The sequence below is a fragment of the Culex quinquefasciatus genome, chromosome 2 (genome assembly GCF_015732765.1).
Source record: "Culex quinquefasciatus strain JHB chromosome 2, VPISU_Cqui_1.0_pri_paternal, whole genome shotgun sequence".
Lineage (NCBI taxonomy): Eukaryota > Metazoa > Arthropoda > Insecta > Diptera > Culicidae > Culex > Culex quinquefasciatus.
Window position 1 is genome coordinate 14,347,661 of NC_051862.1, and position 21,936 is coordinate 14,369,596.

Below are 21,936 nucleotides of genomic sequence, written 5' to 3' on the forward strand. Positions count from 1 at the left end.
AACTAAAAACTAAAAACTAAAAACTAAAAACTAAAAACTAAAAACTAAAAACTAAAAACTAAAAACTAAAACTAAAAACTAAAACTAAAAACTAAAACTAAAAACTAAAAACTAAAAACTAAAAACTAAAAACTAAAAACTAAAAACTAAAACTAAAACTAAAAACTAAAAACTAAAACTAAAAACTAAAAACTAAAAACTAAAACTAAAAACTAAAAACTAAAAACTAAAAACTAAAAACTAAAAACTAAAAACTAAAAACTAAAAACTAAAAACTAAAAACTAAAAACTAAAAACTAAAAACTAAAAACTAAAAACTAAAAACTAAAAACTAAAAACTAAAAACTAAAAACTAAAAACTAAAAACTAAAAACTAAAAACTAAAAACTAAAAACTAAAAACTAAAAACTAAAAACTAAAAACTAAAAACTAAAACTAAAAACTAAAAACTAAAAACTAAAACTAAAAACTAAAAACTAAAAACTAAAAACTAAAAACTAAAAACTAAAAACTAAAAACTAAAAACTAAAAACTAAAAACTAAAAACTAAAAACTAAAAACTAAAAACTAAAAACTAAAAACTAAAAACTAAAAACTAAAAACTAAAAACTAAAAACTAAAAACTAAAAACTAAAAAATAGGTTACTTTTTTTCTTGCATTTAAAAAGAAATCTTTCCACCATAATTCAAAATATAAAATCTTCCTTTTTTTTTGTTCTTCCACGTCGTAAATTAAAAGGTTGCTTAACATTTTGATCCCTCTTCTTGCATTTAATTGTCTTATAAAAAAAGATTTGACGCACTTTCAAAGAACCGACAAGCATCTTGTTTTCTATTTTAATTTCCCGGTGGGTGTCCTTTCTTGACGCTCGTCTGATTATCCCTTTACCCAGAAACCCGTTTCAAGCAACCTGAAAAAGGAAACTTGGTCAGGTACAACAAAAAAAAGTTGCTCGACCGGACAGCAAAACATAATTGCTGGCAGCCTTCTCATGATCCCCACAAAAAAATAAACCAAAAGGCAACAACAACGTGTGAAAATGTCCGAAAGCGCTTTCACCAACCGCCACCCACCACCCACACGAAATCATCCCTCGCTTTTGCTGCTGCCTCTCTTCAGGTGATGGGCGGTATCATTTCCCAAATGGGCAGAGATTTGTCTTCTTCTGCGGGGCGTCAACACGCGACGGACAGGGATTCCACGTGGAGTTGCTAAAATATGTATTTTATGTATGATTAATTTATTAAATTAGAAAAGAAAAACTTTTAATATGTCTACTATTTTTATTTTATATTATTATTTTATGGGTCTATCAAAATCTGATGTCGTAATTTTTTTTTCATAAATCAAATCGATTCGAGTTTTCAATTGCTTTGAGTTAATGAAAATTCAAACTTTTCTGAGTTAAAAAAAAAGTTGTTTTTCTCATTTAAAAATATATATCATTTATTTTTTAAGAAAAGTGGCCACACAAAAGATAATTTTCGTTTTATTAGGTTTTATTGTACGGAAAATAATTTAAAAAATATAGGATTTCAGTTATATTTTTAAACAAAAATATGTTTTTTGTCACATAAAATGGAACAACTCATTGAATGCAGGGAAAAAACAAGCAACAATGAGTGCGACTCACCAAGGCTCAAAAGCACAACCCTCACCATCGAAAAAAAGTTGAATCCTTTTGGTACCCACAGAATCACAGTGTCGGTAGCAGAATGATGTCCCTTTACTCCCAGCCAGTCAGCCAGCCAGTGTCTTCAGGACACTCGCTCCATGCGGCCCAGGATGTGACGAACGACCGCGGTACGGTTGAGCTGGAATTGGCCCTGGCCGTGGCGAACCGAGAAAAAAAGACCGGTGACAAAAAGGGGTTGAATTAAATTGTATACATTTCATCCCCATCAGCGAAATTACCAACATAAATTAATTATGCTTGTTGTGCCTCCCCCACAGCGACTCTGGGCTGGTCTGGGTTGACTGGTCGGTATTTACGCGAGAATGACTCCTTTTTTTTCGGGCGGGTTGTGTCCTACGCCGGAACCGCTGTGAGAACGATTTTTGATGCTGTTGTGCGTTGTTTGTTGATACCTCGAAACTCTTTTTTTGTGCGCAGGAATATTTCTTCAATCTTAATGCTTCCGGTCGGCGCAAGCATGCTGACACGGGTTCCCACGGGTTAATGCAGTGGCGAGCATAAATAAGTAAACTTTCGAAAATCATTAGTATTATGTTAACCATAAATTCAAGGGTAATTTTTCCAAAGGTCCGATATGCATATCATCGGTTTCATATTCATGGTTGATGAAATAAGGATGGTGTAAAGTTGGAAGGTTTAATATATGTTCTTTTATTATCTGATATTGACTCAATTTTGACTGAATTGTTTGACAATTTTGACCTCCATAAATGATGTACTCATTCCTAGATGTAATTTTACCATGTTGTTTTACTGTGTACACTATTCAGGATTTGGAACATTTTTCAGCATAATTGAGCGTGCTAAAATTATTTGGAATATTGAAAAAAAAAAACTCTTTCTACAAAACCGCCAAAAGATTTTCTATCCATTTTTTTTATTTCTCCGAATGTTGGATGTTTTGTAAACAATTTATTGATAAATAATTGTACTTGTGTGTAATACATTTTAAAATACTATCTTATATTGAAATGTGGATAACAACCCCTCCTCTCGTTTTTGGCCAAAGTCGAGGGAGATGAACCTTTAAAAAATACTTTTAATAGTCTGGACCCGAAGCCTGATTTTTCTGTTACATTCTTATTGGAATTCCATATAAACTGTAACGGGGATTGCAGGCACCGGGTCCTGACTATTAATAAAAACTAGAAAACAAATGTTTTAGATTTCACAATCGGATATTTGGATCTTTACAAACAAAAAAAAGTGTAATTTTTTTGTGGGAAAAATAATCAATTATTCATTCAAAATATGGGTCAATTTTTAAAATATTAACTATAACTAAAGATTTTGCGGTGTTTAATGAATTGACTGGACTATAGATTTGATTAAAAAAAAATAATCAGAATAACGAAATATAAAAAATTTCTGCAAGCTGAGAGCTATTAAATTGAAATCGAAACATTTGCTACCTACTGTGCGTGTTATTTCTCTGAAGGCTTTTCTCCGGACGCTCGGAAAACAAAAACGCGTTCAAACAGGAGAACAGCAAAATATGAATGAACCGGAAATCATTCGTTAATTCATGCAGTATGTGATGGTAAAAGTTAATATTTTCAGGTCGAGATTCCACAGAGAATTATTCAACTGAGCAGTTCTCAAGGATTTCGGTCATTCGATTTTTTTTGTATTTTTTAATTCGACTGAAATTTTTTTGGTGCCTTCGGTATGCCCAAAGAGGCCATTTTGCATCATTAGTTCGTTCATATAATTTTCCATACAAATTTGGCAGCTGTCCATACAAAAATGATGTATGAACATTCAAAAATCGGTATCTTTTGAAGGATTTTTTTTATCGATTTAGTGTCTTCGGCAAAGTTGAAGATATTAATATTGACTACACTGGAAAAAATTATACACGGTAAAAAAAATTGGTGATTTTTTTATTTAACTTTTTATCACTAAAACTTGATTTACAAAAAAAAAACACTATTTTTATTTTTTTTTATTTTTTGATATGTTTTAGAGGACATAAAATGCCAACTTTTCAGAAATTTCCTGGTTGTGCAAAAAATCATTGACCGAGTTATGAATTTTTTAATCAATACTGATTTTTTCAAAAAATCGAAATTTTGGTCGTAAAAATCAAATTTGCAATCAAAAAGTACTTTAGTGAAATTTTGATAAAGTGCACCGTTTTCAAGTTATAGCCATATTTAAGTGACTTTTTTGAAAATAGTCGCAGTTTTTCATTTTTTTTAAATTAGTGCACATGTTTGCCCAGATTTGAAAAAAATATTTTTGAAAAGCTTAGAAAATTCTCTATATTTTGCTTCTTCGGACTTTGTTGATACGACCTTTAGTTGCTGAGATAATGCCATGGAAAGGTTTAAAAACAGGAAAATTTATGTTTTCTAAGTCTCACCCAAACAACCCACCATTTTCTATCGTCAATATCTCAGCAACTAATGGTCCGATTTTCAATGTTAAAATATGAAACATTTGTGAAATTTTCCGAATTTTTCGAAAAAAATATTTTCAAAATTTTCAAATCAAAACTAACATTTTAAAAGGGCGTAATATTGAATGTTTGGCCTTTTTGAATTGTTAGTCACAAATGTTTCATATTTTAACATTGAAAATCGGACCATTAGTTGCTGAGATATTGACGATAGAAAATGGTGGGTTGTTTGGGTGAGACTTAGAAAACATCAATTTTCTTGTTTTTAAACCTTTGCATTGCAATATCTCAGCAACTAAAGGTCGTATCAACAAAGTCCGAAGAGAGTGGGGAGACTTGATCCCCGGGGACACTTGATCCCAAGCCTGTATCTCGTCAGCATGTGGGTAAAACAATTGGCTTTGTTCTGGAAAGTTGTGCGAAATCAACTAAAACTCATTGTAGAAAACAAAGAAAAAAAATAAAAAATGTTTAGATTGAGTTACACACATTTTTCTAAAAAGTGCTGCAAAAAACTTCCAAGAGATCTTTTTTCTTTGTTTTGATAAGTTTAGAAAACACTCAAAAATAATTTATAAAAATATTTTTTAAACATGAATTCGTGTTTGCCATTTCATTAGGGCACATAACTTTTGTAATCAAGAGTGTGTCCCTTTCACACCTTATGTAAACTGTCATTTGAGTGAAAGGGATACACTATTGTTTACAATAATTATGTGCCCTTTTGAAATGTTAGGCTCCAATTGTTTGATAAACATATCAACTCCAAAACCCTTACGCATTTGACGTTAAATTTATCGTCATACTAATTTTACAATCAATTGTTTAAAAAAATGCGTTTAGGGAGACTTGATCCCTGCATTTTTACATTCACTGGAATCAGCATCAAGATTAAATAATTGGGCTGGGTTTTCGTACATAGTTTCCTTCAGTATTGTTGAACATAACTTACTGCAGTTTGAACCATTTTTCAAAAGTTTTGTAAACAAAAATTACCAGCTTTTGTAAACATGCTCAATTTTGGTCTAAAAAAGAAAATTTTAAGTTTTTAAATATTTTGCATGCTAAATTTGTTATATTTTGAACACAAACGTACAGGTTTAATGTGAAATTGCTGTAACTTATAGAAAATTAAAAGTTCGGATAAATAAGAAACATTTTGCTTAAGATTTCTTCAAAATGTTGAAAGGGGGATCAAATTACCCCCAACATTTTGAAAATGGCGGTTTAAAATATAGTTTTAAAACGCTTGGCATGATTCGAAGAGTTTATCTGACGAAATACCCTTATCAGCCAAACATAGTTGAATGTTTAAGCATTCAATTCATGCAAAAAGTTCATAGTTTTGTGAGAAATTGACAGAGTTATGTGCGATACAAAAAAAGGGGATCAAGTCTCCCCACTAGCGTGGTTCACGTTTCTATGAAAAAGACAAAAGTTGTTATTTTGTCTTGCATCAACCGGAATTTCGTTCTTTTATGTCCCCAGAAGCACTCCTGAAAATTTGAGCCCATTTGGTAAGGTATAGGAGCTCCAGTTTTAATTTGAAATTTATATGGGATTTTGATTTATTTTCCATGGGAAACTATCTTTTTTTACATTGTATTAGGATTTTTTTTTTATAAATCGATGAAATGACTTGATTCTTATAGTAGGAGATAGGTTTTGAACTGGGAACAACTTTGTAGAACATACCAACATGCTAGGAAGTGACCCTTTAAAGATACAGATACTTTTAGATGGTGGCTGGCCCCTTCAAAAGCCACCATCTAAAAGTATCTGTATCTTTAAAGGGTCACTTCCTAGCATGTTGGTATGTTCTACAAAGTTGTTCCCAGTTCAAAACCTATCTCCTACTATAAGAATCAAGTCATTTCATCGATTTATAAAAAAAAAATCCTAATACAATGTAAAAAAAGATAGTTTCCCATGGAAAATAAATCAAAATCCCATATAAATTTCAAATTAAAACTGGAGCTCCTAGACCTTACCAAATGGGCTCAAATTTTCAGGAGTGCTTCTGGGGACATAAAAGAACGAAATTCCGGTTGATGCAAGACAAAATTACAACTTTTGTCTTTTTCATAGAAACGTGAACCACGCTACTCCCCACTCTCCCCTATAGAGAATTTTCTCAGCTTTTCAAACATATTTTTTTCAAAACTGGGCAAACATGTGCACTAATTTAAAAAAATGAAAAACTGCGACTATTTTCAAAAAATTCACTTAAATATGGCTATAACTTGAAAACGGTGCACTTTATCAAAATTTCACTAAAGTACTTTTTGATTGCAAATTTGATTTTTCATCTAAAAATGAAGTTGACAAATTTTTACGACCAAAATTTCGATTTTTTGAAAAAATCAGTATTGATTAAAAAATTCATAACTCGGTCAATGATTTTTTGCACAACCTGGAAATTTCTGAAAAGTTGGCATTTTATGTCCTCTAAAACATATAAAAAAATAAAAAAAATAGTGTTTTTTTGTAAATCAAGTTTTAGTGATAAAAAGTTAAATAAAAAATTACCATTTTTTTTACCGTGTGTTTTTTTTTTCAGTGTAGTCCATATCCATACCTACAACTTTGCCGAAGACACCAAATCGATCAAAAAATTCCTTCAAAAGATACAGATTTTTGAATTTTCATACATCATTTTTGTATGGACAGCTGCCAAATTTGTATGGAAAATGATATGGACAAACTAATGATGCAAAATGGCTTCTTTGGGCATACCGAAGGCACCAAAAAAGTTTCAGTCGGATTAAAAAATACAAAAATTAAAATTGAAGAAAAAAGACCGATTTCGTAGAGAATTATTAAACTGTGAGCAATTGCTTTGGTGCTACTCACCTTAATTTATTAAAAATGTTTCAAAAATTGTTTTTCCGTTAAAAAAAACGCGTAAATTTTTGGTCAATCATTTTATAAAAATAAAACGCAAATTAAAATCGCTCAAATTTAAATACAAAACCAGTTGGAGACTTATTTGCGGTTCAATCGGCAGACCGCAAGCTTCCTTTCGAGTTGTTTAAATTTCCATGTGGGTAGCTGAACTGACCTGAACATTGACCTGATTTTAACCTCCCGGCAAATGTTGTTTAAATTTTCCAATTTCCGGTTAGCTCTTTTTCGATTTATATGCACTTTATTATTGTTTGCTGATGGGTCGGACGGGGGAAGCCACATGGTGGGGATGTGTTTGCTGGGCGAGATTTCGAAGAAGTAATTGTGAAACAGGAAGTTGTTGGTAATGAGTTTAAAGAGTTGATTTTATTTGTGAAACGTATAAATTAAATGAGTGTTGAACAAGTTGATTTGAAAAATGTGTATTCCTTTGAACTTAGTACGATTCTTTGCATTAAAATATGGAAAAGTTTTGTAAAGAACTGTGTTGTTGATTCAACTATCTTTCATGTTAATCAAGTTCAAATGAAAACCTTTGTATGAAATGCACGTATCACTGATGATAAATTTTGTAGCCGTGCACATTACTGCCAGATATGCCATCCTTTAGGGAGAACTCTTCCCGATCCCGATACTGCTTGCTGTCTCCTCGTTGCTTCTTGTACTCGTGGTGATCGCTGTCGTACTTCCCATCTTCCGAATGACCCTTTTTGGACTGTTTCTTCTCAGAATGTTCCTCCGCCTTATGACCTCCCTTGGAGTACTGTCCAGCATCTTCTGCGTGTTCCTTGTGTGAAGATCCGTACTTCTTGAAGTTTCCCGTGTGGTCCGCCGTGTCGTAAAAGATGTGCTCCTTCTTGAACTCATCCTTGTGGTAAACGTTGTGGTACCCGGTGGTCTTGGAACCTTTCTTGTGAGATTTCTTTTCACCATGTTTTCCTCCTCGAACCTGATGACCTTCGTCGTGATGGTCCTTGTGGTACGAGTCTTCATCGTGGTACGACTTCTTGCGATCCCCTTCGTTAGCATACGTGTGAGACTGATCCTCCTTACCGTAACTTCCTTGACTTCCCTTCTTCAGTGCATGCTTCCGATTATACCCCTTCCGATCGTGTTCACCTTTCTTCGAGTGACGTTGATCCTCATAAGATTCCCCAGACTCTTCCGAGTGCTTCACTTGCAACACCTTTGGCGCATCGCGTTCATCACTTCCGTCTTCTTCACTGCTCTCACTCTCCACGTTGGCTTTCACCCTAATAGGTTCGTGCTTTCCACCGTACACCAACCGCGATCGTGCCGGACTCAGATACACCACGTGACTCGGCGTCGCGTCAAAACTCCGGAAGATGTACGAACTGGCCCGGGCCCGCTCCGGATCGGTTCCGGCGCTCACGGCACTGGCCAGAGCACACCCAAGCGCTAACGCAAGCTTCCAGTTCAGCATGATTACGATCTTGTTGTTACGTGACCCAATTTTCCAACCAAACTAACCAAGATCGGACCCCGGGGGGATAGTTTTATACTTGGAGACAACTCAGCGGTGCTGTTATGTTTACAATTTTCCGCCCGATCGCGTCGCCCAGTTGGTTTCTTGAGCGTTCCGCTTGATCGGCGATCAGTTTTTGGACGTCGAGAAAACTTGGTCTTGTCTTCCAAGAACGCCCATTATCTAACCGAAACCGTACGACGCGTAGTTTGGCTGACCTTCTGGCTGGGTTTGACAGGTGGTCCATGGCGAATCGGGTGGAGAGAATTGCCTGGGAGGACCATGATCTTGGGCAGGGCCGTTGACTTGGCGACCTGCCGCGGTTGTGTGCTGGCACGTGGAGTTTAAAGAGACAGATTTTGCTGTGGCCTGACCGTGACCGTGACTGTTTGATGCTGTGAATTGTAGTCTATTGATTCCAAAGAGAAGATTGTGGTGTTGGTTTATAGTCAAAGTCAAAGGTTTTGGGTATAAATTGAGGAAACGGAAGTGTTGTTACCAGCGCAATTTTTCATGCGTTCATGCAAAATCGTTTTAAGATTTATTTCTGCAAGCAATTGCACTACAGCCCCGGTGGTTTGACAAGTTTTAGTTAGTCACTTTTTAGTTTGTACCCTGTCGGTTTGACAAAGTCTAAACTAAACAGTGACAATCGGACGTTTATAACAGTGTGCTCTTAATTTATTGAATATTTTGGGTTTGATTTTTGCCAATGATTTGAAAATGTAATTTTTAACAATGGCTGTGTATTGGGATGCAACAAAAATGACTTTTTGGCGGGCATTCAAGGGTTTGTTCTGGTCACTAAGGTGACGTAGGGGTCCCTGCGCACTTTAGATAGGTGTTTACTAACGATCCTTCCAATCCCTGAGGATAGCTTGGACCCGGCGTGGACCCCCTTATGCCCTGGGCTGTATTACACACTCATCAAAAGATGAAGACATGGTATCTCCCGTGTTGGATTATTGTTCCGGATGAGGGTCTAACACAACCAGACCAAACAGTGGAATAAGCGTTGTGGAGCCTTCCAGTGGTGGGGCGTCCTCCAAATGCTAATGCTAATGCTAATGCTAATGCATTCAAGGGTTTGTTCTGGTGGGCGTATTGAGCTCAAATCCAAAATATGAGCTTGATTGGACGTAACAGGAGCTTTGCATTTGAATTTTAATTGGGATTTAACCCGTGAAAAAATATTTTTTTTTAAATGTCGCTTTTTGAGGCAACCCTTGAATGCCCGCCAAAAAGTAATTTTTGATGCATCCTAAACGAAACTATTGGCACTACGCCCCCCGGGGCATGGCCTTCCTCTAACGTGGGATTTCTGCTCCAGCGCACAGTGGGCGAAATGGAACCCAAAATCGGACTTAATTGAACGCGGCTGGTTCCCTGGTATGAAAAATAGTGTTTCTCATGTAAAAAAATCCGGGGAATCGAATGGTGATGGTTTCATCCACCGCACGAAACGGCAAAGGGTCCATTTTGCCCCAATTCCCCATTTTATAACATTTTTTCTTGAAAATTGGTCTGTATTTAGAGCGGAGGCTTTATGCGGCCATCCAAAATGCACTTAACTTATGTGAAAATGTCCCAGGAATCTAGTAAAATAACCACTTGCACCGCAAAAATCATCTAGGGTCCATTAAACCCCAATTCCGCTATAAAAGCATTTTGGCCATTTTCAAATGTTAGGTCAGATTTTAAAAATCTGAAAATATTTTTATCGTAAAGATCAGACAATTTTACATAAGAATGACGATTTGCATTTGATAGTTTGACACATTTATGCTGATAAAAATAAAAAAAATTGCAAAAGGCAGTTTATTCTGCGTTTGGGAAAATTGGCTTGAAACTGATTCTTCAATCTTTTTATTTAATTTAATTTCTATATCAACATAAATGTATCAAACTAACAAGTGCAAATCGTCATCCTTATGTAAAATTGTCTGATCTTTACGATAAAAATATTTTCAGATTTTTAAAATCTGACCTAACATTTGAAAAGGGCCAAAATGCTTTTACAGCGGAATTGGGGTTAAATGGACCCTAGATGATTTTTGCGGTGCAAGTGGTTATTTTTACTGGATTCCTGGAACATTTTCACATAAGTTAAGTGCATTTTGATGGCCGCATAAAGCCTCCGCTCTAAATACAGACCAATTTTCAAGAAAAAATGTTAAAAAATAGGAAATTGGGGCAAAATGGACCCTTTGCCGTTTTGTGCGGTGGATGAAACCATCATCAATCGATTCCTTGGATTTTTTTACATAAGAAACACTATTTTTCATACCAGGGAAACAGCCGCGTTCAATTAAGTCCGATTTTGGGTTCCATTTCGCCCACTGTGCAGCGCCTCTGACGAGACAGGAGAAACCGGGACCGACGTTTTACTTCACCATCCGATAGAAGCTCAGTGGATAAGGCGGGAATCGAACCCGCGTCTCATAGCATCATCGGGATCGGCAGCCGAAGCCGCTACCCCCCCTGCGCCACGAGACCCATCCTACGGTGTATAAAACAAAATAACTGTTCTTTTTTATGTTTTATCTTGGTCATGTCAAATTATAAAAAATGTTGGAAAACACATGAAAACGTAAAAGAAAAGAAAAATAATAATTGACTAGTTTTGTTTTTATTTGGGAATTTATTTTAGGTTCAGAACCTGCAAACATTTATTTGAAAAATGTTAAAACAAATTTGAGGCTTTAATCTGGAAATTGAGATTACATATAATGCAATGTTTGAGAGAATTGCTAAAATAAAAACAATCTGAAATATTATCTATAAGATAAATACAACATTTAAAATAAGAAAAAATGAATACAAAACCTTTCTTAAGTCTGGGAAAACTTGTAATTACAGGTAGTTGAAATAATTAAGATGGCTAGAATTAATTTATAACATTTTTTAAATTGAAGGATTCATACTGTTTGCAAAGCTCACATCATCTGATCAAAATATAATTTTACACCCAAAACTGGGCAGCGCTAGTCCGAGAGAATAATGGCCTCGAGACGAGAGAACAGTGGTACCATTTACGGACACAGCTCGAAATGGCGAAAGAATTATTCTCTCGAGGTTCATTTGCAAAAAAAAGTTCATCCGTCAAAACAAAAAATTAAAAGTGTTGACTATGGGGATTGAACCAGAGACCTTTGACATACTTACCCAATGACATAAATGCCTCGGCCACCACAGCTTAATGAACAAGGAATGGTCAGATGTCAATGTTGAAGATTTATTGTATCAATTAACGAATGGACTCATTTTTATGGGGTAATTCTCCGCCAACTCACACAGCAGTTGCCCCGACCCCTCTTCGATTTGCGTGAAACTTTGTCCTAAGAGGTAGCTTTTGTCCCTGATCACGAATCCGAGGTCCGATTTTTGATATCTCGTGACGGAGGGAAAGTACGACCCCTTCCATTTTTGAACATGCGAAAAAAGAGGTGTTTTTCAATAATTTGCAGCCTGAAACGGTGATGAGATAGAAATTTGATGTCAAAGGGACTTTTATGTAAAATTAGACGCCCGATTTTATGGCGTACTCAGAATTCTGAAAAAACGTATTTTTTAATCGAAAAAAACACTAAAAAAGTTTTAAAAATTCTCCCATTTTCCGTTACTCGACTGTAAAAAATTTGTGAACATGTCATTTTATGGGAAATTTAATGTACTTTTCGAATCTACATTGTCCCAGAAGGGTCATTTTTTCATTTAGAACAAAATTTTTCATTTTAAAATTTCATGTTTTTTCTAACTTTGCAGGGTTATTTTTTAGAGTGTAACAATGTTCTACAAAGTTGTAGAGCAGACAATTACAAAAATTTTGATTTATAGACATAAGGGGTTTGCTTACAAACATCATGAGTTATCGCGATTTTACGAAAAAAAGTTTTGAAAAAGTTGGTCGTCATCGATCATGGCCGTTCATGGTCACCCGCGACAGACACGGACGACGAAACAAAGAGAAACGCAAAAAGTAACTTTTTCAAAACTTTTTTTTCGTAAAATCGCGATAACTCGTGATGTTTATAAGCAAACACCTTATGTCTATATATCAAAATTTTTGTAATTGTCTGCTCTACAACTTTGTAGAACATTGTTACACTCTAAAAATAATCCTGCAAAGTTAGAAAATACATGAAATTTTAAAATGAAAAATTTTGTTCTTAATGAAAAAATTACCCTTCTGGGTCAATGTAGATTCGAAAAGTACATTAAATTTCCCATAAAATGACATGTTCCAAAAATTTTTACAGTCGAGTAACTGAAAATGGGAGAGTTAAAAAAAATTAGTGTTTTTTTCAATGAAAAATACGTTTTTTTTCAGAATTCTGAGTACGCCATCAAATCGGGCGTCTAAATTTACATAAAAGTCCCTTTGACACCAAATTTCTATCTCATCACCGTTTCAGGCTGCAAATTATTGAAAAACACTTCTTTTTTCGCATGTTCAAAAATGGAAGGGGTCGTACCGCTCCTCCGTCACGAGATATCAAAAAATGGACCTCGGATTCGTGATCAGTGACAAAAGTTACCCCTTAGGACAAAGTTTCACGCAAATCGAAGAGGGGTCGGGGCAACTTTTCCCGATTTCGTGTGAGTTGGTAGAGAATTACCCTATGGTGGTGTGAGTTGGTAGCATTATTCTCTTGATTTTGGCGCTGATCTCTCAATAAATTTTGAGGGAACGATTCTCTCAACTTGGAATTTTGGGTGTAGATTTGTTCGAAAATAAAGAAATTCTCTCGTCGGAAGAGTGGAAATACAATAAAAATCGAAAAATCGCAAATCGAATATCCTAATCGTTAAAATCAGTGTTTCTCAACCGGTGAAGAATTCCCTCCAGAAGAGAAATTTGACTATTTGTAGGGGAGAATGAGAATTGAGAATACAGAATACAGAATTGAGAATACATGCCTTTAAATGTGTTTGCATAAAAAAGCATTGTTTTCTTATGATTTCTATGAAAATTTTAATTTTTTTGGACCGTAGCGTGAACAAACTTTGTCACACGCATGGGATTTTTTTATTACGGTATTTGTGAATGACCCCTTGGACAAATATACGGGCCTCTCCAGCCCCCCTCTGGTACCACCAGTGGTTTTCGAACAAAATACAATCATTGAATTTTAAATCTAAATTTTCTGGGAGTTTCCACGTATTCTATCATGTTGTTTGTATAACGTTTAACATAAAAAAATGCAGATTTTTTTTTCTGGGAGATGTTTAATTTGTTGTTCATTTCTCAATGGTTTAATACACGAGAAATTCTGCAAAACATTTTAAATGAAAATTTTTGAATGATTTTCTCCTTTTTTAAAATTTTGTTCGATCGCGAGACATTTGGTTTAAGTTTGTTGCGCTTTTTTAAATTTTGTATTTTTTTAGAATATTGAGAATTTTCGTAAGACTTTGCTGATTACTAATTTGAATGTTAAACAAGAGCAGTCAAAAGAGTAATTCGACCCATTTTTTTCCGACCAAATGTCAAAATTTTATCAACTTTATGCTATCAAAACACAATTTTCAGAGAATTCAATAAGCAAGCAACTCTTCATAATCTAATTATCTGAAAATTGTGTATTGATAGAAGAAAATTGATAAAAATGATGGTATTATTTGAACTATTCATTACTTTTAAATAGATAAAAAACACTATTTGAACATTATCAAATAGATTTTACGAAAAAATTACCGTGTGTTTAAAATTCTACAAGACTTGATAATTTTATAGAGATATGTGTTGTTTAATTAATTTTTTCTTGTTATGAAAACATAATAATTTTTCATACTTCTAATTTTTATCTTTTTTCAAATCTCACCTAATCTAACCCTAGCGCGTTACTTTTTTTATGGAAAAAGTTGCACAAACCCAATGAAAAAAAAAAATCAAATCTTTCGATTTTTTTGAACTTCTTATGCATTGATTCCTTCTCTCGGCAAAATGCCCATTCGGTGAAACGACTTATAATGGAATGTTCCGCTCCGGAGAAATGTAAACCTGAAAAATATTTGGAAATTTAAGAAGAAAAAAAAAAATCAGTGGGTGAAAAATAAGGTGTAAACAATATAAGGCTACAAAATGTTAAAAATATTAATATTCTAGATTATACCGCTTCAAATTAATTATTCAATGCGTTTTAGACATGATTAAATGTCGAATTCTTCGCAGATACCGTCTCAGTCTGTCGACACTGTGTTTCACCAGAAACTCTTCAAGTGTAAATTAAACATTTACGCATCGGTTCGGTTGGTGGCACACATTCTAAGCTTAAGCAGCCGTGTTTCTTTTAACCGCCTTGCTTCAGACGGTGCCAAAAGTGTCCTCGTCCTAGTCGTTGTCTTTTCCTGACTTGCATATGTTAGGGTTAGGTTTTCCCCTTACCGTTAGAAACGAAAGCTGCGACATCAGAAGCCACCAGAGTGGAAAACCGAGTTGGGAAAATTAAAAGAAACAAAGGCGAAAGACAAATTTTCCAACTCTTTTCCGTTCCCACTCTCTGTCTCTCACTCTGGACGACGACGTGAGCGATGCGACGACACGTTTGGCAAAAGAATCCCCGGGAAAACCGCATATTTTCCTTTCACTTCCATTTCCGTTCCGTGGCTGACTCTCGCGTTGAACTCTTTCTTCCGGATTCGTGCACGTGCACGGCTATAGTCTTTTCGGGGGCTGGTTGGCTGGCTGGTGTAACACAACATCCCCCCCCCCCTTCCTTGGACGATACAGAGCGATCTTCGTGCTAAAGAGATAACCGTGTCCCTTTGGCGTGGGTTAGGGGGTTTGAAATTAGGGTATTGGGACGAGTTTTTGGTTTTTAATGAGAGTATCGAACATTTTTTTATTTGTCAAGAAGACGTCGGAATAAAAGCGAATTTTTATTTTGATTTGCTAAAAACGAGCAAAGATTGAACCCTTTACCCTACAAGTGTGCTTGGGGCCAACATTGGCCACCTTGTGCCGGGTTTGTGCGGTGTGGAACGTGAGTGGAATTTTCAAAAAGTACAAACTTTTTGAAGTGGCTGTAAATTTGTGGCTGAAAAAGTTACCCCAACAGGATGATGGCTAATGGTACAAGTTTGGGGAGGGGAGGAAAGAACGGGAAGGTAAGAAAACACGGAAGAGAATTAACACATTGTCATCCGGAACAATGCAATAATGGCCTCCGGACAGCCGCGGAAGCAGTAATCAAGTCGACACGTACAGTTGAAGACGGGCGGCAAATTGGTCGTTTTGGAGTCATTTCCTGTTCCACTGGGAGATTTTGACAGGAATGAATTGTCTGGAGAGTGGACTGTGTTAAATTAGATAACCGGTGGACATTGTATACTTAATTATGTAAACCATTTAATAATACTCTGTTGAAATTGACACTTATCTTGATGGCATATAATGTTCAATAGGGAAAAAAGTGTCAATGGAACAATCCAATCAAAATTGTGTTTTCCATTAACTCGGTAAATCTCGTTGGATAACTATTCATATGATCTGTGCTGAATCAATCTTCTTTTAGTAGCATAAACTTCAACAAGTCGCAAAGTGAGCTTTTTAACCACGCAAATGTGTATAGAATCTAGAATTAACTTTTTTGCAATTCCGTCGTGAAACTACTTACTTTTCCTGTCATTCTTGAACGACGAAATAACCTACCTTTCTGTACCAAAAATAACAGAATCGAATAGCAACACTTTTCAAAATATATGCTGAAAAGTTCTACTTTTCAGCACTTGTTTCGAAAAGTAACAGTTTTCAACATTTTTTTATTCAAACGATTTATTGACATAATACATGAAAATTTGACTTAGTTGTTTATGCAAAAAGTTGCAAATAGAGAATTTTTCAACGAGGTTCACCGAGTTGGATAAATACGAAGAGTACTGAAAAAATCAAGTTTTGCAACGAGTTCCATACAACATTTTTTGCAATTCCGAAAAACAACCATTGAGTCACTGTTTTTTTTTGGAATTGCAAAAAAAAAAGTTGCATACAGTCATCCCACATATTCGGAACGGTTTCCAGATCGGCCAATGTTCAAAAAATCATAGCACATCGATAATTGAACTTAATGATTCGCTTTTACCTTCATTTGAACGCTTTTCTTGCGATCTTTCGAATGCTGTATCGAACATCTGCAAATTTTGACTTTTATATGAAGTTTTTGAAGAATTTGACCCTTGAAATCCACAAATTCGGAACACTTTTTTCTTACGAATGTAAACAAACTTTGGATCTCTCCAGGAGTACATATTTATTACCAGATAATGACTTCACACACTGAAACCAATGAAACTCAAGCTTAGTGATGTTTTATACATGGTTTGATAACTTTTGTTGTGAAAATATCAGTTAAATTCAGGTGTTCCACAATTGTGGGAGGCACAATAACATCCCACAATTATGAAACAGGCCATTTGGAGGCAATGTTTTGCTGCTCTGGACAAAATAGTCTTGGAATGAAGTTTTTTGTTCAAAAAGTACTACTTTTACTAGTGAAATAGCAAGATAATGTCCCAATAAAGGTTCTAAAAATAGTAAGGTCGACAGAAAAGCTACTTTTGGCATGCTATTGACAAATTATCACAAAAGTGTTCCGAATTTGTGGGTGTTCCGAATATGTGGGATGACTGTAAAACTCGTTACAAAACTGGATATTTTAGCACTCGTTGTACTGAATCAATTCAGTGCTGAAAAAAATATTGTTTTACTTTTTACCTAAACTACAAATTTGTCATTTTAGAAAAATAAATATTTGTTTACGTTTCGATGAAATATGGGTAATTCTCCGCCAACTCACAAAGCAGTTGCCCCGACCCCTCATCGATTTGCGTGAAACTTTGTCCTAAGGGGTAACTTTTGTCCTTGATCACGAATCCGAGGTCCGTTTTTTGATATCTCGTGACGAAGGGGCGGTACGACCCCTTCCATTTTTGAACATGCGAAAAAAGAGGTGCTTTTCAATAATTTGCAGCCTGAAACGGTGATGAGATAGAAATTTGATGTCAAACGGACTTTTATGTAAAATTAGACGCCCGATTTGATGGCGTACTCAGAATTCCAAAAAAACGTATTTTTCATCGAAAAAAACACTAAAAAAGTTTTAAAAATTCTCCCATTTTCCGTTACTCGGCTGTTAAATTTTTTGAAACATGTCATTTTATGGGAAATTTAATGTACTTTTCGAATCTGCATTGACCCAGAAGGGTCATTTTTTCATTTAGAACAAAAATTTTCATTTTAAAATTTCGTGTTTTTTCTAACTTTGCAGAGTTATTTTTTAGAGTGTAACAATGTTCTACAAAGTTGTAGAGCAGACAATTACAAAATTTTGATATATAAGTTATGTACGGGGTTCCCGGGAAGCGGGCCATGTTGGCTGCTTCCTGGCCCGTGGGGAGGTTCGGACGATTAACTTCAGCACTGCACTGGTTGAAGGATGAAACTTGACTGACTGATTTATTATTTCAGAAGGAATGCTTAGTATGACAAGTCTGCAAGTGTTGGTGCAATACGGCTAGGGGTGCCAGGCCGTAACTACCCCATCGTTAGACTCGAATCGTCTCGATTCGACTTTAAAAAACTGTTTTAGTTTTTTTTTTCTGAGTTCCACTGATGTGCTCGAGTTGCTGCGGAGTTCGTCCAAGGGCGGATGCCTGACGTATCGAGGACATCACATTCCCAATGACTGTTCCAGGCTAGACGGAGTCCTGACGTGTCGAGGGCCTCACAAATCTAGTTGTCTGGAGCCCCGGGATGGCAACAGGAAGGATTCCTGACGTATCAAGGATATCACATTCCTAGCATTTGGTTGATGCGGCTCAGGCTCATAAGAATTATGAGAATTTTCTGGTTTGATTTAAACGATTTCTTGCTAACTTGTCCTACCAAACTTAATTCTAACAGCGATATTCGGTGTACAGTTTCTTAGTAGCATCCATCAGAATTTTTGCAGGCTAAGGCTTTTGGAAGGGACAAAAGCACTTGGGTTGAGGTTGAGCTATGTCTGCTCTCTCCTCAATCACGGCATAAAACCCTTTTTTTTTTTTGTTCTTTTCGTTAACGCCACAATGATTACGAATTTTACAATTACAACTCATTCTTCATATCCATTACTACCTCTCAAAACGCTGGTTAGGTTCATTGGGGAGAAATTAGCCTGGTTGTTTTGCACGTCTGCTGCTTTCCCTAGACGTGGTTACCAAGCGGGTGTTGAGTGAATATGGTGGAAGTCTAAAAGTAAAAAGCGTTAGAAATATCAAATAAAAGAAGGAATGAAGATGCTATTGATTTTTTTCGATGCTGTTTGCCTGCCAGTCCTCGGTTTCGGCTCGTGATTATCATCCTGATTCTCTATGGATCAAAAAGTATTGGTTAATATTCGATGTTTATAGTGAAAGTAAAAGACAGATAACAGTAGAGATAGACAACTTACAACAAGTACACAAAATGTTACACAGAAAATGCCAATACAACGACTCCTCCATCGTCAAACAAAGGTGCATTTTCTATTTCAGCATTATGGTAGTCATGATGCTGTTTTTGTGTATTTGATACTTATTGTAAAAGTAAAAGGCGGATGAAAGTAAAGTAAATAGCTTACATTTAGTAAATAAAATGTTTAACAAAAATGCCAATGAAAATCTTCAAATTGGGGCTCCAATTGAGCAACACGACCATATGATAATATTGTGCGAATCGACCTCGGATAATTTGATGAAAACAGAATTAATTTCAGGAAAAAAAAATACATCATGCTTTGTAACAATTGCCCGTCCATTTTTTTTTTTTTTTTTTGGTTAGGGAATTTTAAAAGTAATGTGAAAACACAATGGTGAAAAATTGTCAAGCTAGTTCGTAATTTCAAATTACAAATTTCCAAGTTTGTAATACTGAATTACAAACATGAAAAAAAATATATTTATATTGAATGTAATCTAAGATTACGTAATCCTCGATTACAATTCACTTGTACCCTTTGTATTTCCATGTAATAATGGATTACAATAAAATTACACAACGTCTCAATTTTTAAAGTTTTTAAAAATTTTTAATTTTAATTTTTAATGTTTAATTTTTAATTTTTAATTTTTAATTTTTAATTTTTAATTTTTAATTTTTAATTTTTAATTTTTAATTTTTAATTTTTAATTTTTAATTTTTAATTTTTAATTTTTAATTTTTAATTTTTAATTTTTAATTTTTAATTTTTAATTTTTAATTTTTAATTTTTAATTTTTAATTTTTAATTTTTAATTTTTAATTTTTAATTTTAATTTTTAATTTTTAATTTTAATTTTTAATTTTTAATTTTTAATTTTTAATTTTTAATTTTTAATTTTTAATTTTTAATTTTTAATTTTTAATTTTAATTTTTAATTTTTAATTTTTAATTTTAATTTTTAATTTTTAATTTTTAATTTTTAATTTTTAATTTTTAATTTTTAATTTTTAATTTTTAATTTTTAATTTTTAATTTTTAATTTTTAATTTTTAATTTTTAATTTTTAATTTTTAATTTTTAATTTTTAATTTTTAATTTTTAATTTTTAATTTTTAATTTTTAATTTTTAATTTTTAATTTTTAATTTTTAATTTTTAATTTTTAATTTTTAATTTTTAATTTTTAATTTTTAATTTTTAATTTTTAATTTTTAATTTTTAATTTTTAATTTTTAATTTTTAATTTTTAATTTTTAATTTTTAATTTTTAATTTTTAATTTTTAATTTTTAATTTTTAATTTTTAATTTTTAATTTTTAATTTTTAATTTTTAATTTTTAATTTTTAATTTTTAATTTTTAATTTTTAATTTTTAATTTTTAATTTTTAATTTTTAATTTTTAATTTTTAATTTTTAATTTTTAATTTTTAATTTTTAATTTTTAATTTTTAATTTTTAATTTTTAATTTTTAATTTTTAATTTTTAATTTTTAATTTTTAATTTTTAATTTTTAATTTTTAATTTTTAATTTTTAATTTTTAATTTTTAATTTTTATAGAACTCTTTTGGTTTTGGATATTTCGTTGCAATCGCGTCAGCGCGACGACCATGTCAAAGCATTTTCTGCTGACCATCGTATCGTTCAAATATCGTCTTCTTTCCTACGCGGTGACGACCGTTTCAAAGCATTTTCTGCTGACCATCGTATCATCCACATATCGTCTTCGTTCATACGCGGGGGGTTTTTTTTTCTTCACTTAAATTTACGGCAAAATCTAATTTTGCCCTATACTAAGACCTTATAGCCTGTGTCGACTACGATTTCGCAATATCGACACAGGAAATTGCTGGTTAACCAGACTTTTTGTCCTAAATTTATTGCAAAATCTAATTTTGCCCTATGCTAAACACTTATAGCCTGTGTCGACTACGATTTCGCAATATCGACACAGGAAATTGCTGGTGAACCAGACTTTTTGCCCTACATTTATTGTACTAAAACTTAATAATTACTTACCTTAAGTCTCGGTAATTCACCGAGACGACCGACTGCGCCAGTTATGTACGGGGTTCCCGGGAAGCGGGCCATGTTGGCTGCTTCCTGGCCCGTGGGGAGGTTCGGACGATTAACTTCAGCACTGCACTGGTTGAAGGATGAAACTTGACTGACTGATTTATTATTTCAGAAGGAATGCTTAGTATGACAAGTCTGCAAGTGTTGGTGCAATACGGCTAGGGGTGCCAGGCCGTAACTTATATACATAAGGGGTTTGCTTATAAACATCACGAGTTGTCGCGATTTTACGAAAAAAAGTTTTGAAAAAGTTGGTCGGCATCGATCATGGCCGTTCATGGTCACCCGCGACAGACACGGACGACGAAACAAAAAGAAACGCAAAATAGTAGTTTATGCAACAAGTTGCAAAAAGAAGATTTTTTCAGCACGAGTCGTACATTTATCTAACGAGGTTCACCGAGTTAGATAAATACGACGAGTGATGAAAAATCAAGATATCAAAAAACGGACCTCGGATTCGTGATCAGGGACAAAAGTTATCCTATAAGACAAAGTTTCACGCAAATCGAAGAGGGGTCGGGGCAACTTTTCCCGATTTCGTGTGAGTTGGTAAAGAATTACCCATATACAAATCTAAAACAAAAAACCTGCATCGATGTTTAAGTGCAACAAAAAATAATTCTTTGTCGTTCGTTTCATATTTCCCGCAAATTGTCACCGCATGTCATGAATATATATTTTAGAGAGAATACTTTTTGTCATCCTTCCACCTCTGTGCAGTTGCTATGCAGCAGGTCTAAAATTTCCCCGTGCTGAATTTATGCATTTCCACCGCAGCGTCCCGTTGTAATTCATTTGCCCCGTTGCGTTTCACGCAGTTGGAAATTCAATTTAGAGTGAAAAACGTGAATGGATTCAATATCACTTCGTTTGTTTTTCTTTCTGCTGTATAAATAATTATTAATTTCATACCGATATGGATGGG

At 34.1% G+C, this 21,936-nt stretch overlaps 1 protein-coding gene and 1 long non-coding RNA gene across 2 annotated transcripts; both read right to left on the minus strand.

Moving 5' to 3' along the window:
- Positions 1–7,550: 7,550 nt before the first annotated feature.
- LOC6032265 (sex-determining region Y protein) lies at positions 7,551–8,449 on the minus strand. The gene has a single exon (XM_001842849.2). It carries the CDS (start codon positions 8,447–8,449, stop codon positions 7,559–7,561), a length of 891 nt encoding a protein of 296 aa, XP_001842901.2. The 3' UTR covers positions 7,551–7,558.
- Positions 8,450–18,090: 9,641 nt separating this feature from the next.
- Positions 18,091–21,185, minus strand: LOC119767494. Its single transcript, XR_005277547.1, has 2 exons — positions 20,952–21,185; positions 18,091–18,842 (listed from the first exon to the last, which is right to left on the minus strand). It is a non-coding gene; the product is annotated as an uncharacterized LOC119767494 (long non-coding RNA).
- Between the last annotated feature and the right edge of the window lie 751 nt (positions 21,186–21,936).

Excerpts from the sequence above, each read along its gene's own strand:
- LOC6032265 (XM_001842849.2), bottom strand. The coding sequence starts at position 8,449 with ATGCTGAACTGGAAGCTTGCGTTAGCGCTTGGGTGTGCTCTGGCCAGT.